This window comes from Syngnathoides biaculeatus, chromosome 6, assembly GCF_019802595.1.
Source record: "Syngnathoides biaculeatus isolate LvHL_M chromosome 6, ASM1980259v1, whole genome shotgun sequence".
NCBI lineage: Eukaryota > Metazoa > Chordata > Actinopteri > Syngnathiformes > Syngnathidae > Syngnathoides > Syngnathoides biaculeatus.
Window position 1 is genome coordinate 31,544,217 of NC_084645.1, and position 13,562 is coordinate 31,557,778.

At 45.9% G+C, this 13,562-nt stretch overlaps 1 protein-coding gene and 1 non-coding gene across 2 annotated transcripts in view; one reads left to right on the top strand and one right to left on the bottom strand.

Annotated features, from left to right (window-relative positions):
* Window positions 1-2,493: 2,493 nt before the first annotated feature.
* kcp (kielin cysteine rich BMP regulator) overlaps window positions 2,494-13,562 on the bottom strand; it is a 35,760-nt gene continuing 24,691 nt past the window's right edge. The window contains exons 30-46 of the mRNA XM_061821786.1: window positions 12,466-12,730; window positions 12,184-12,266; window positions 12,016-12,109; window positions 10,278-10,451; window positions 10,108-10,190; window positions 9,776-9,896; window positions 9,435-9,517; window positions 9,228-9,327; window positions 9,064-9,152; window positions 8,887-8,989; window positions 8,675-8,817; window positions 6,046-6,218; window positions 5,863-5,974; window positions 5,604-5,705; window positions 5,378-5,542; window positions 3,508-3,808; window positions 2,494-3,433 (exon numbers count right to left, since the gene is read on the bottom strand). Coding sequence (XP_061677770.1) covers window positions 3,213-3,433; window positions 3,508-3,808; window positions 5,378-5,542; window positions 5,604-5,705; window positions 5,863-5,974; window positions 6,046-6,218; window positions 8,675-8,817; window positions 8,887-8,989; window positions 9,064-9,152; window positions 9,228-9,327; window positions 9,435-9,517; window positions 9,776-9,896; window positions 10,108-10,190; window positions 10,278-10,451; window positions 12,016-12,109; window positions 12,184-12,266; window positions 12,466-12,730 — 2,412 coding nt within the window. The 3' untranslated portion in view covers window positions 2,494-3,212. The remainder of the gene's footprint in view (window positions 3,434-3,507; window positions 3,809-5,377; window positions 5,543-5,603; window positions 5,706-5,862; window positions 5,975-6,045; window positions 6,219-8,674; window positions 8,818-8,886; window positions 8,990-9,063; window positions 9,153-9,227; window positions 9,328-9,434; window positions 9,518-9,775; window positions 9,897-10,107; window positions 10,191-10,277; window positions 10,452-12,015; window positions 12,110-12,183; window positions 12,267-12,465; window positions 12,731-13,562) is intronic.
* On the top strand, window positions 7,259-7,340 carry trnas-gcu (transfer RNA serine (anticodon GCU)). The gene has a single exon. It is a non-coding gene; the product is annotated as a tRNA-Ser (tRNA).

Below are 13,562 nucleotides of genomic sequence, written 5' to 3' on the forward strand. Positions count from 1 at the left end.
TGTGGGCTCTTGCGGGTTATGTATGCAGCAAATGGTATTTCCTTTACAAATTTTACTGGGTGAGGCTTATAATAAGGTGCGCTGTGTAGGCCAGAAATGACTGTGCTGTCCATGTTTACAGGAGCTATTTGTACACATAAAAAAATTCTCAAATTTTTAAAAACGAGGATGCTGATTTCCAGGGTGTGCGACCACACGACTGAGAGGGTTTCTTTCTCCGGGTTGTGAAATGCGAAATGTGAAATTTCTGCGTCGTGACATTTTCCCCATTCATGATTCAGCCTTTGACCTTCTGACCTGGCCCAACTCCGCCTGGCTGCCTTTCGGAGCCGCCGCGCTCGTCCCTCGTCGTCTTCCGCCCGCGTCTTCCTCTGCGTTGAAGATGTTGAAGAACACAGTACATGAACGGTGATGACACTTGACACCAGTTTGTTTAATAAGCATTATTATCCGATAAAGCACCTGTGTGGTTTGGTGTGGGCAATTGAACGCAGAAGCACGAGCGACGGGTGAAGTTTTGTTCTTTACGTGCAGCGCGTCCAGATGTCCCGCGTTGAGCAGCTGGACTTCCCAGTACAACTGAACGCAATCAACTTTCTGTCTTACTCTTTTTCGTAAGTGCATGGTGGAGTCCATTTCCATACGGTGGTACCTTGATGTACAAGTCCCCCAACTTTTGTTTCAATTTACCCCCACTTGGTTTCCTTTTGCCTCGTGTTTCGAGTAAAAATCCGAGTTCGGGCTTCAGATACTTCATCCGATGAATGAATGTGGCAGTCAGTTGTGAAAACAGAATGAGAAGACTGGCAAGGAGCTGCTGTCATCCACAACTCACGCCCCGACCCTCACGCGCAGACTATCCGTGACCCAAATCCAGCTCCTGAAGCCATTCAGTAAGCCACACCCCTTTACAGGAAACAGCCAACCCACAAATACGGCAGTAATTACACTTAATGACTACTTTATGTACTTAGATTCACTTTTGTTACAGTTTCATACAACATTTTTTTTCATGGCTGCAAAACATTAATAGCGTTTCAGTTTATTTCAATGGGGGGAAAAATGGATTTGATGTCGGACAAAATTGAGTCACAGGCTGAGTCGTAGGTCAAAGTAGCACCGAATTTACCTTTTCCTCCTTCTCCTTCATGTTCTTCATTTCTATGAGAACATCCAAAACGCGCTCAGCAACGCACGACCACTCGCCGTCGTATTCTGAAAACTAGCATGGAGATAAAATTGTGGTTACTTTACTGCCGCAACGGTGTCATTTTCAAGGAAACAAAAATTAATAATATAAAAAATATTTTGCAATATTGTGATTTTTTTTTTTTAGGAAAAGTCAGATTTGAAAATGAATGTAGTTGTAATTTTATGTGCGTAAAAGTAATTTAAATAAAGTCACAACATAAAAGAAAAGTAATGGTAATATCACAGCTAAAAATTGGAATGTAACAAAAATTATTGTAATATTACATGAAAAAAATGGTAACGTTGCAAGAATAAAAACATATGGCAAATAACATTGTAATACCAAAAAAATATTTAAGAAAATAACTGGACTAAATTTTCAATTTACTAGAATGAATTCAAAATGTTTTGATATATTTTTTTCAAAGTTACAATATAGTGACGATTTATTTTTTCTTCTTAATAAGCACATTGAACTTTTGCTTTCCCTCCCAAATGCAACATTTAAGTGTGGGCTGCTACCTCCTTGGCGGCCACGGGCACTTCATCCTCGCTGCGGGCATCGCCGAACCCTTTGGGGTACACTTGACTCATGTACTCGTCGGAGAACGTTTCTCCTTCAGACTGGCGCTCGGCTGCCATGCACAAACGACGACGACATGGAGCTGACAACACAAAGACTCCCCCACCCCTAACAAGAAACACAACACCTACCCCTTCTGCGTCATATTGCTTCAACCTGCAGGCCAATGAATTATACAAGCTGTTGCTGTGGTTACCGCAAGTCACCAAGAGGACTGCAGGGTCAAGTGACTAATACAATGCCGCAGAGCTTCATTTTTTTTCTACATTATGGGCTTGATTACAAATGGAATAAGTTAAATCTGTATTGGGTTTTTTTTGCAACTGTACTACAAATGTAAAATAATAAAATAGAAATCCCATATACAGAAATATTCACGCCTTTTCTCCATATTTTGTTGATGAATCTTTGGCAGCAGTTACAGCCAAGTCTTTTTTTTTTTTTAGTATGATGCCACAAGCTCATTGATGGTGCAGTGGTACACACGCCTGATTTTGGTGCAGTGATACGCATGCATGATTTTGGTGCAGTGGTACACGTGCCTGATTTTGGTGTAGTGGTACACATGCCCGAGTTTGGTGTAGTGGTACACATATAGTATAGACATTTCTCTACCTTTCCAAAACATGTCCGGTCAAATAAAGTGACCACAGGTGGAATTTAATTCATCCCATGGGTGACCAGAAACAAAATGCGCCTGAGTTCAAATATGTGCACAAGTGGTTTCTTTATTATACATTTGCAAAATATCTTATACAAACAAAAACTTGTCACATCTTGATGTTGCATGTAAAATTGTGAGGGGGAAGTTGGGGAGGAGGGGGGGGATCAATTTCAAAATAACACTGTCACATAGCAAAATATAGAGAATGTGAAGCACTCAGTAATTTGTATGCTGCACCTGAGCGTAATACCTTACCATACTATGAAATAATAATAATAATTCATAGAAAATAGACATTAGCATTCACAGTGTTCTTCACTCAACAACAACCCCCCCCCCCAAATTAAAAAAAAAAACCTGAGATATTAAAGAAGACGTAGGTCCATTTGGAACACAATTTATAAACACTATATTTTAAAAACGTGTGTTAAAAAAACAAAAACAAAGTGATCGTTCAAGTTGAACTACGTTACGTCTCGTGGTTTATAAATAATATCACTGCATATTCAGTCACTCGGTTGAAAGTGGGCAGCACGATGTGTCTGCCGCACTGGTCTGAGGTTGTGGGTGCTGCATCCCCAAAACGTGCACGACTGTAAATCGTCATCGGGTGTGAACGCCCGTTTGTTTATCTGCGCTCTCTGATTGGCTGCCCACCAGTCCAAGGGGCGTACCCCGCCTCTCGCCCAGAAGTCAGCAAGGAGAGGCTGGCGAGGATTTGAGCAGTAGATTCAAGGATGTCGAGCGCAGTCTTTTGCGATACGACTGACAGTGTCACGACTGGTCGCCGTGGATGATCTTGGGGCACTTGCTGGGGCGGACGCAGCGGCCGTTGTGGAGCACCAGGCCGGCGGGGCACTGGCAGCCGGGCACGCAAGGCTTGAAACAGTGGCTCTCGATCACCCCCAGCGGGACGCCCGCGTTGAAGCAGGTGACGGGGCACGGCGGGCCGCACTCGTCGAACACGAAGCCCCTCTCCGCCGGGCAGCCCACCGCTGTGGAACCGTGCCGCGCGCACTTAGTTAGTACGACTCCGTTGTCTCCGGAAAAATGCATTTCCGCAACTCACCGCACAGCGAGGGTCCCCTCCACTGCAGGACCACCCCGGCCTCGCGACACTGCCCGGCGTACGCCTCCAGCGCGTCGCACAGACACTCGTCGGTGTTGGCCCCGCAGGCGCAGAGGTCGTAGACGCAGGCCGCGTACCAGGCCTCGGGGGGCACCACGCGGTGGCACGGCCTGAACGCTGGCGACTTGAGGACGTTGCAGCGGGCGTTGGCACTTTTGCGGGCGTGGTAGCCCGCCTCCTTGCAGGGGTCCAGGTCCTCGCCTGGCCGGCAAGAAGCGAGGGAGCGACTTCCGTTTGTCACCTAGAGCATTTGGTCAGCATGGAACATTTGATGTAATCATTATTTTATTAGATTTCTATTATTGCGGCACGGTGTCTCAGCTGGTAAAGCATTGGCCACACAGTTCTGAGAACGCGGGTTTGATTCCGGCCCAGCCTGTGTGGAGTCTGCATGTTCTCCCTGTGCCTGTGTGGGTTTTCTCTGGGCACTCCGGTTTCCTCCCGCATCCCAAAAATATGCAACATTAATTTGAGACTCTAAATTGCCCCTAGGTGCGATTGGCTGGCAACCAGTTCCGGGTGTACCCCACCTCCTGCCCGTTGACAGCTGGGATAGGCTCCACCACTCCCCACAACCCTAGTGAGGATAAGCGGTGATGAATGGATGGATTTGCATTATTTTTTGGAAAATTGTTTTCTTTTATTATTTGCGATTGGAACCTGATTTGATCTGTTGAACAACTGTGATGCATAACAGCGTCATAAACATTTTCATTTGAAGTTCTTGCATGTAGAATGTTGTCAAAGCTAGTAGATTTTTGCGAAAATAAATGAATTACAAGTGGTGAACTTATTGGCAAGGGCTGTTTAAGAATAAAAAAGAATGTCTCATCTTACTGATCACAACCGTATTTTTTTCCTGGAAATCTTATTCTATATTTTCTAAAAAAAAAATACATTTTATGTTATTTTATTCTGTTATTTTTAAATATAAGCATGTCCTTTTAAGTGAAAGATTTGAAACCTGGTTTCATCTTCTCTGATTTTCATGTCGATTACCCCTCAGACGAGAAAAAATGTTGTCTACGTCGACAAAATCCACACCAAAATAAAACTACTACAGTACTTGTTTGAATAATAATCAATATGAGTATAAATGGTTTTCAGCCACAGCAAAATTTAAGGAATTATACTTTAGTTACTCGTACTGTCACGAGCCAGACTGGACCACGGCCAAGAGGGGCGTGGCCACTGCTCTGGGCGGTGACACCTTGGACTTTTTGTCATTGGCATTTGCCAGTTCATTGTGCCCTGAGTTTGTGAGTTGCATTCACTAACCGTAGGAATCTCTACCACTGAAAATAGTGTAGTGTTGAGCTATCCTCGTCACAGTGTTTCTGTGCCCACCTGAGTTGACTTCTGTCTCAGTTTATGTTCCATAGTCAAGTCCGAGTTCCCAGTTTGTCCCCCAGTCATCAGACCTCGCTGCATGTCTTTTGGATCGTGCCTAGCCTAGCGTTTCTGTACCTCTACCTTCTCGGACTGCTTACGTGTATGTACACAGCTTGAATAAAACTACGCCTAACATCATGTCCTCGTCTCGGAGTCCTGCATTTGACTCCAGCCCCGCACCGGAGGTTTGTGACACATAACGTAGTTCATGTTACTCTACTGTCATAAAGTCAAAATTTTAGAGGGTAAAACTTTTGTCCAGAGTGATTTAAAAATATATATATAATATGAGATTAAAGAAAACGTTGGTGCCAAAGCCAAAATCCAAATCTTAAATTGCTTATTGAGTGACGTCAAAGACAAATGGTTTTAGTTTATAACAGAAATTGAAAAAATATAAATATTTTTTGTATTTTACCCTCCAGCTGTTGCCGAAATCCGCTTCGGACAGGCTTATTTGTCCGCTGGGCATGCGCAGGTCATCCTGGTGGTAGTTGTTGAAGTTTCCGCATAGGCCGCAAGTGCGCCCCTTGTACGAGCCCGGAACGCTGACCTCCAGGTGGGAACGGCCGTTCCACAGCACCTGGACACCGGCGAGCTTCAGTACCGCACGGCGTTCATCTCCAAACAGCGCGAGAACAGACCTTGACGCCGATGTTGGTGTTGAGCAGGATGCTGTTGGCCTTCCGTTCCACGTAGATGTACGGTTCCCTGAGGAACGGCAAAGTCACCTTCTTGTCGTCTACCTGAGGAGCACAAGTGGTTGAGACAATCGTCACCTCGGGGTCACGCGATGGAACCATCACCGGGTCGTTCGGATCAGAATCAGACCCCGAACGGTCTTAAAAAGAATTCAGATTTCAACCTCAGTGAACCGCTTTTTCTGTATTTTTCTGAACGAACCTTGACAAGCCAATCCTGCAGCAGCCGCACTGTGACTTCGCCGATGAAGACGGTCACCTCTTTGGTCCACGACACACCTCGGCGACTGCGGTCCTCGTTGGTGGCGTGGATGCTGGAAAAGCAGAGGAAAAGACGTCACCCAAGCGTCACGCGGTACTCCCGTTTCCACGGCAACCGCCTGACCTGAAGTCTCCGCCCTGGCAGTCCTGCGTCAGGACGTAGGTGCAGGCCCCCTGAAAGTGGAGCATGCGCCCGTCGAAGGTCCGGTAGTGAGGGTCTCCGAACGCGATGCAAGTGGCAGGCCGGGGGAGGCAGTGAGGGCAGCACAAGCCTGGGACCACTGAAAGCATCTCATCCTGGTGGGGGGAGGGGGCGCACATACACAATGGAATGCACAGATGTGCCCAATCAGCGGAAACTCTCACCGACAACACAATCCAAAAGATACCTAAACCTGTTTTGATATAAAATTTGAAAGCCTAACCTTTCTTTGAACCCATTATTTGTAACTTCAACCCAGTTTGGAAATCAACTTCAAACCACAACCCAAACTGTCTTTTAAAACCATAAAGTAGACACCAAATGCGATGGCGGAGAGGTTAAGGCAATGGACTAATGGCTAATCCATTGTGCTCTACATGCACAGGTTCAAATCCCATCCTCGTCGTTATTTGACAGGAGCCATCTGAGCAAAAACCTGACTTTGAAACCCGAGCAGTAGACCACAACTACCCGATGAGGTGGCCGAGAGGTTAAGGCGATGGACTGCTAATCCATTGTGCTCTGCACGCATCGGTTCAAATCCCATCCTCATCGGTGTCTGACAGGAACCATTCCTGGAATATGTTTCTTCTTCTTAGAACCTGAAACAAGACTTTAAAACCCAAGCAGTAGACAAGAGTACCAGATGAGGTGGCCGAGAGGTTAAGGCGATGGACTGCTAATCGCATGGGTTCAAATCCCGTCCTCATTGGTATTTGACAGGACCCTACGCTGCAATTTTTGGTCCTTCTGCTTAGAACCTGAAACCCAACTTTGAAACCCTAGCAGTAGACCAAAATACCAGATGAGGTGGCCAAGAGGTTAAGGCAATGAACTGCTAATCCATTGTTCTCTGCACGCATGGGTTCAAATCCCATCCTCATCGGTATCTGACAGGAACCATTCCTGGAATATGTTTCTTCTGCTTGGAACCTGAAACCAGACTTTCAAACCCGAGCAGGAGACCAGAAGTACCAGATGAGGTGGCCGAGAGGTGAAGGTGATAGACTGTTAATCCTTTGTGCTCTGCGCGCATGGGTTCAAATCTGACAGGAACCATTCCTGCAATATATGTTTATTCTGCTTAGAACCTGAAACAAGACTTTCAAACCCAAGCAGGAGACCAGAAGCACCAGGTGAGGTGGCTGAGAGGTTAAGGCGATGGACTGCTAATCCATTGTGCTCTGCACGCATGGGTTCAAATCCCATCCTCATCGGTATTTGACAGGAACCATTCCTGCAATATGTGTTTCTTCTGCTTAGAACCTGAAACAAGACTTTCAAACCCTAGCAGGAGACCAGAAGCACCAGGTGAGGTGGCCAAGAGGTTTAGGCGATGGAATGCTCATCTATTGTTCTCTGCGCGCAGGGGTTCAAATCCCATCCTCATCGGTATTTGACAGGAACCATTTCTGGAATATGTTTCTTCTGCTTAGAACCTGAAACAAGACTTTGAAACCCAAGCAGGAGACCAGAAATACTAGATGAGGTGGCCGAGAGGTTAAGCCGATGGATTGCTAATCCATTGTGCTCTTCACGCATGGTTTCAAATCCCATCCTCATCTGTATTTGACAGGAACCATTCCTGCAATATGTGTTTCTTCTGCTTAGAACCTGAAACAAGACTTTGAAACCCAAGCAGGGTACCAGATGAGGTGGCTGAGAGGTTAAACCGATGGACTGCTAATCGCATGGGTTCAAATCCCGTCCTCATTGATATTTGACAGGACCCTATGCTGCAATTTTTGGTCCTTCTGCTTAGAACCTGAAACCCGACTTTGAAACCCTAGCAGTAGACCAAAGTACCAGATGAGGTGGCCGAGTGGTTAAGGCGATCAACTGCTAATTCATTGTTCTCTGCACAAATGGGTTCAAATCCCATCCTCATCAGTATTCGAAAGGAACCATTCCTGCAATATATGTTTTCTTCTGCTTAGAACCTGAAACCCGACTTTGAAACCCTAGCAGTAGACCAGTAGTACCAGATGAGGGGGCCGAGAGGGTAAGGCGATGGACTGCTAATCCGTTGTGCTCTGCACGCATGGGTTCAAATCCCATCCTCGTTGGTATTTGACAGGAACCATTCCTGGAATATATGTTTCTTCTGCTTCGAACCTGAAACAAGACTTTCAAACCCAAGCAGGAGACCCAAAGTACTAGATGAGGTGGCTGAGAGGTTAAGGCGATGGACTGCTAATCCATTGTGCTCTGCACGCATGGGTTCAAATCCCTCGTCGGTATTTGAAAGGAACCATTCCTGCAATATATGTTTTCTCCTGCTTCGAACCTGAAACCCGACTTTGAAACCTGAGCAGTAGACCTGAAGTCCCACATGAGGTGGCCGAGAGGTTCAGGTGACTGCTCATCCATTGTGGTCTGTACGCATGGGTTCAAACCCCATCCTAATTGGTATTTGACAGGATCCTTAGCTGCAATACAAGTTTCTTCTGCTTCGATTATGAAAATTGAGCTTACTTTGATAGTCAAGGGCTTTTTTCAGGACATATTTATCCAGATATAGAATTTTACGTGTCTTTTTGCAGAAACTGACCGTATTGCAGGTAAGTGGAGGGCAGCGTTCAGTGCGACAGTGCACGTCCCCAGAAACACACGTGCAGCCGGTGCACTCGTCCACCTGCCACTGCTCGTTGGACTGGTACACCGTGCCCTGATGCACACACGACACACCCCAGTCTACAAAACACACAGTTAGGTACAGTGTCATCTTTGGCGACGCACTCCGAAGCTAGCTGGTTGTGTTACCTTGACATTCGTGGCAGCATTTCCCTGCAACCTTCACTTGTTCCTGACCGTCGGGACAAGGTGCGGACAAACATTCCTCAATGCTGCACTCAATGTAGCCCAACTAAACAACGCATAAACACACACACACAGGGAGATTAGATTTTTTTTTTTAACCCTAGGCAAGGCGAGACTTACATTACAAGTGCAAGTGACACAGTTGTCGTCACTATCCGTCCAGCTGCTGCCGCTCGCTACGCGTCGGTTCTGACCCTCGATCACGCAATCTGCCAAGCCAGCATCGTCATCATCATCAACACCTCATTGATAAAATTGTTCAAAGAGAGTTCATGTGATGTCACCTTTACACACAGGGCAGCATGAGTCTGCGGGGGTGAACTGCTCACTGGGTGGACAAGTGAGAGGGAGGCAGCCGCGATGAAGGCACGTCCATGTTAGGTCCTGTTCAACACACACACACACACACACACACACACAACACACACACACACACTCACATACTGCAAAACAATGTGCACATCGTGTTGTATTCGGGTGTGATACGTTACCCTGCACTGGCAGGTGAAACAGGGGTTGTCTGACGCCAGCACCTCATTGCCAATCAGCGTTGGAGTGCAGTTACTGAGAGGCTCTGGACACAAACACACACACACACACACACACACACGTATGCACAAAAAAGTATGGCAAAACTTCGGTATTAATCTGATTTCAGTATAAATTGGTCCTAATAATTGATCTGATCTTCATCTCAGTCAACGCAACAATAGATAAACTGTATCCATAAACACCGTAATTTAAAAGGGTTCATATGTTTTTTTCCTGCGGCTCCATATGAATATCAGATGTTCATTTTTAGTCTAATTTGCATTGTTCTGCTACAACTGACGTGCACAGACAGGACAGCAGGCGTCGGGTCCTGAGAACACGATGTTGTTCTTGGGACAGTCCACCAGACTGGGACACTGTTTCCGGTAACATCGCAGGTGCTGCTCTCCGTCTGGCATCACCTGAATCCACACACAGTTTGTGTTGCGTGTTAATAGTTGGGTGATTACCACCAAGGACTTTTTACAGGGTGTGGAACGGCTTTGTTTTTTCTTGAAAACAACAAGAATTGACAAAAGAAATGGACTGTTTGTCAGCAGTGTGCTCTAATTCTGAGATGATCCACATACATACAGTCCAGAGCGGTATTAAAATCTCCACGTTGTTTCCTACCTCACAAGTGCAGACCTGGCAGGAATCTCCGGCCGGATGGAAGCTGTCTCCCGGGCCATATACCCTGCCCTCAAACACACAGTCTTCCCCCCAATCCAAGCACAGAACACAGTAAAACACCACAATTCAGACGTCAGAAGCATCTGGTTCTCTCGACCGAGTTGCCCTACCGGCACACACGGGGCAGCACTCGCCCGGCACTTTGATGAAGTTGCTGCACGGGGAAAGGCAGCTGATTTCAGAGCAGGTCGTCACGCCGTCCACGCACATGCAGCTGCGGCAGTGGGACGAGTCGGCGAACCAGCTGCTTCCCTCCGCGTACTCGCCGCCGTCGTACATACAACCTGCCGGTAAAAAGAAAATACGAGCCCCTGAGCGCCAGTGAAAGGAAACCCTCAGTGCTTCAGGATACAAAGAGATTTTGGACACAAATTTGTGGGAACAGTATAGAGAAGGTCTCTTCCTGTTCCAACATGTCTGAAAATTTGATGAAATTGACCGTCCTGCACAAATGGACCTCAACCCCATAGAACACTCTTGAGAGAATTAGAATGGAGATTGGGAGCCGGGGATTTTGACTAACATCAGTGTGTGACCGCATAAATGTACTTCTGGAAAAATGGTCATAAAGCCTCCCAACAAGAGTTTAAGATGTTTTACCTGCAAAGGTTGAACCAACATTATATTAAACTCTATGAGTTAAGTACTCATATATTTAATTACCCAGGCAGAATTTGCAAAATGTGTACAATTATTTAAAGAAAACATAAAGGAGCAGCTTCAACATGTTTCAATTTATTTTAATGAGATTCAAATTAAACGGAACTTAGAAAAGCATTATCATTAAACAAAATGTAATCATGAAGAAATTCACGATGGTTGTGTTCAATCATAGGTTGTATTTTAAAAAAACAAACTACACTTCACAAAATTTGCCAGGGTATGTAAACTTTTGAGCACAATTGTACATTTATGCTGTCATATGTACCCCTGTCCTATTGTACTGAAAGTCAGGGTACATCTTTTTGACAACCTCTAGGTGGTGGAATACAAGAACGTAAGTGTACGTGTTCACAACCTTTAGGGGGTGGAGGCATATTGGAAACAAAGGGTGCCGATTTTTTCATGACCTCAAGATGCCGGAATACATCAATAAAATGTGAACGTTTTATTTTTCATTTTTCCCTATACCTATGTATAATGAGTTTTGACAATTTTAGTGGGGGGTGGGTGTATTTTACACATTGTAAACACAACATTGTGTTGGAGAACAAGACCTTCAAAATGTGTTCTTAAAAACATTCCTGAGACCAACATTGATCTCTGGTATTACACTATTGCTTTGACAAAATAGCTTGTACTGTAATTCCCGACCTGCAGAGCGCACCTGGTTATAAGCCTCATCCAGTACATTTGTAAAGGAAATACCATTTGGTACATACACAAGCCGCACCTGTGTAAAAGCCGCAAGTGCCCACATTGAAACCCACATTGAAACATGAGATTATTTACAAAGAAAGATGGTACAGAGAGAGTTTAACGCTAGCGCCGCCGCACTAACAGGGCTGGTTAAAAAAAAAAAACATACAGGTAAAAATCACTGAGACACGGCAGTAACACAGCAGCAACACACTAGCACAGGGCTAACCCTAGTGCAGTGCTAACAGGGCCGGTGAAAGTCACTTCCTCGGCGCATATATTTCACCGGTCTCATTCTTACCTTTTCTGCTCGAGTGCCCCCTTGCGGCCGTTACAAAAACCGCACAAATTAGCCGCATCACCGCATAAACCGCAGGGTTGAAAGCGTGTGAAAAAAGTCGCGGCTTATAGGCCGGAAATGACAGTATTTGTATTGTATTGTGGTTATTTCCCTCCACTGTGTGTTGGCGACCATGTGCTGGCGTTTACCTCTGCAGCGAGGACAGCAGGCCGTCGGCTCGGTCAGCTGATGCACGCAAGCCAGCTCGGGACACGACGGAGTGGAACAGTGCACCTCTCCAGTCTGTGACATATGCAACACGTCAGCCCTGTGCAATTTCTGCCATTTTAGTGGCAGGAAAGGACAAGAATTCCCACCTGGCACGTGCACGTGGAGCAGTGATTCGATGGCAGTGTCCACGTCTGTCCGTCATTGTACTGCTGTCCATCCAGCATACATCCTCACAGCACACAACACAACACAACACAACACATACTGTACACGTGGTTCACACTTTCAAATTAATTCATAATACCATGGTCATTTCTACACCCCTGACAAATTTCATCTTTTTTTTTTTCCCCCTTTTGGGCAACATTTAAGTCCGGCTTGGAATTTTGTCACCACGATAGTTCAAACAAGTACAGTACGTACAGTACCTGTACACTCAGGGCAGCACCGTCCCGGCACGGTGACGGGTCGGCTGCAGGGCGCCGGCGGGCACGCGAGCGGCACGCAGGTGACGGTGCCTCTGACGCAGGTGCAACGCTGGCAAGGCTCAGAGGAGGGTGCGAAAGTGAGGCCGTCGGCGCGGATCACGCCCTGGTGCAGGCAGGAGTCGCACACGGGACAGCAGGCGTCGGAGGGGACCGGGTGGGAACACAGCACGGGACAAGGTCTGCGGTTACAGGTCACCACCTCCTCCTAAGGGAGGCAGGCAGACTCCGGTCAAGGATATTCCGCTTCACGTACCCAATTTGTCCTGACTAGGGCGCACTTGTAGAACTTACACGTAATGTTTTTTTCTACGACTGCATGATATTTCTGCACACCAGTACTACAGTTTTGGTATACTCATGGCACAACTATGTTACTAGAGAAGCAAAAATGCACACCTGTTGACATTTGGATACTACTAATACTGTACAGTAAGTGACATTGTAGAATTCGACTAGTTAACATTTGGCTGTTCACTAGAAGTACTAGTATTGCCCAGATCTCAACCAGTGCACTTTCCCTTACTAGTAATGTAGTTGTCCTACTAGTTTGCCAAATATCATACAATGATGGAAGGCAGTACTGAAACCCCCCACAACTAATAAGACATTCGTTCTACTAGTGTGCCCGAGTAAAATGTTTGACTTTTGATAGCCATCTTATCGTCTATGTATCAGTCTGGTCTTTAGCTTACTAGTAAGACAATTCAGCGCACTAGTCGATTAACTGTCTCAATAAAAATGTTAGTTGTACTGTATGGTTGTTCTGCCAAAAAAGTAGCACATGTTTGGAATACTGGTAGATGAATTGCATCTTACTAGCGGGATATTTGGTACTACTCGTAGTGCATGACACATTCCTATTAGTTGGGCCTCGTAGGGTCACTAGTCCAGCACAGCATTTTACTTATAAGAATAAATTGCACACGAGGACGCCGAATTACTGTAGCTGTAAGCCACAGTTTTTCTACTGGTGTACTTTAGTCTTTGTGCTAGTGTGCAGAATTGTGTTGGTAGTGGACCCAAAGGTAAACGTCAAG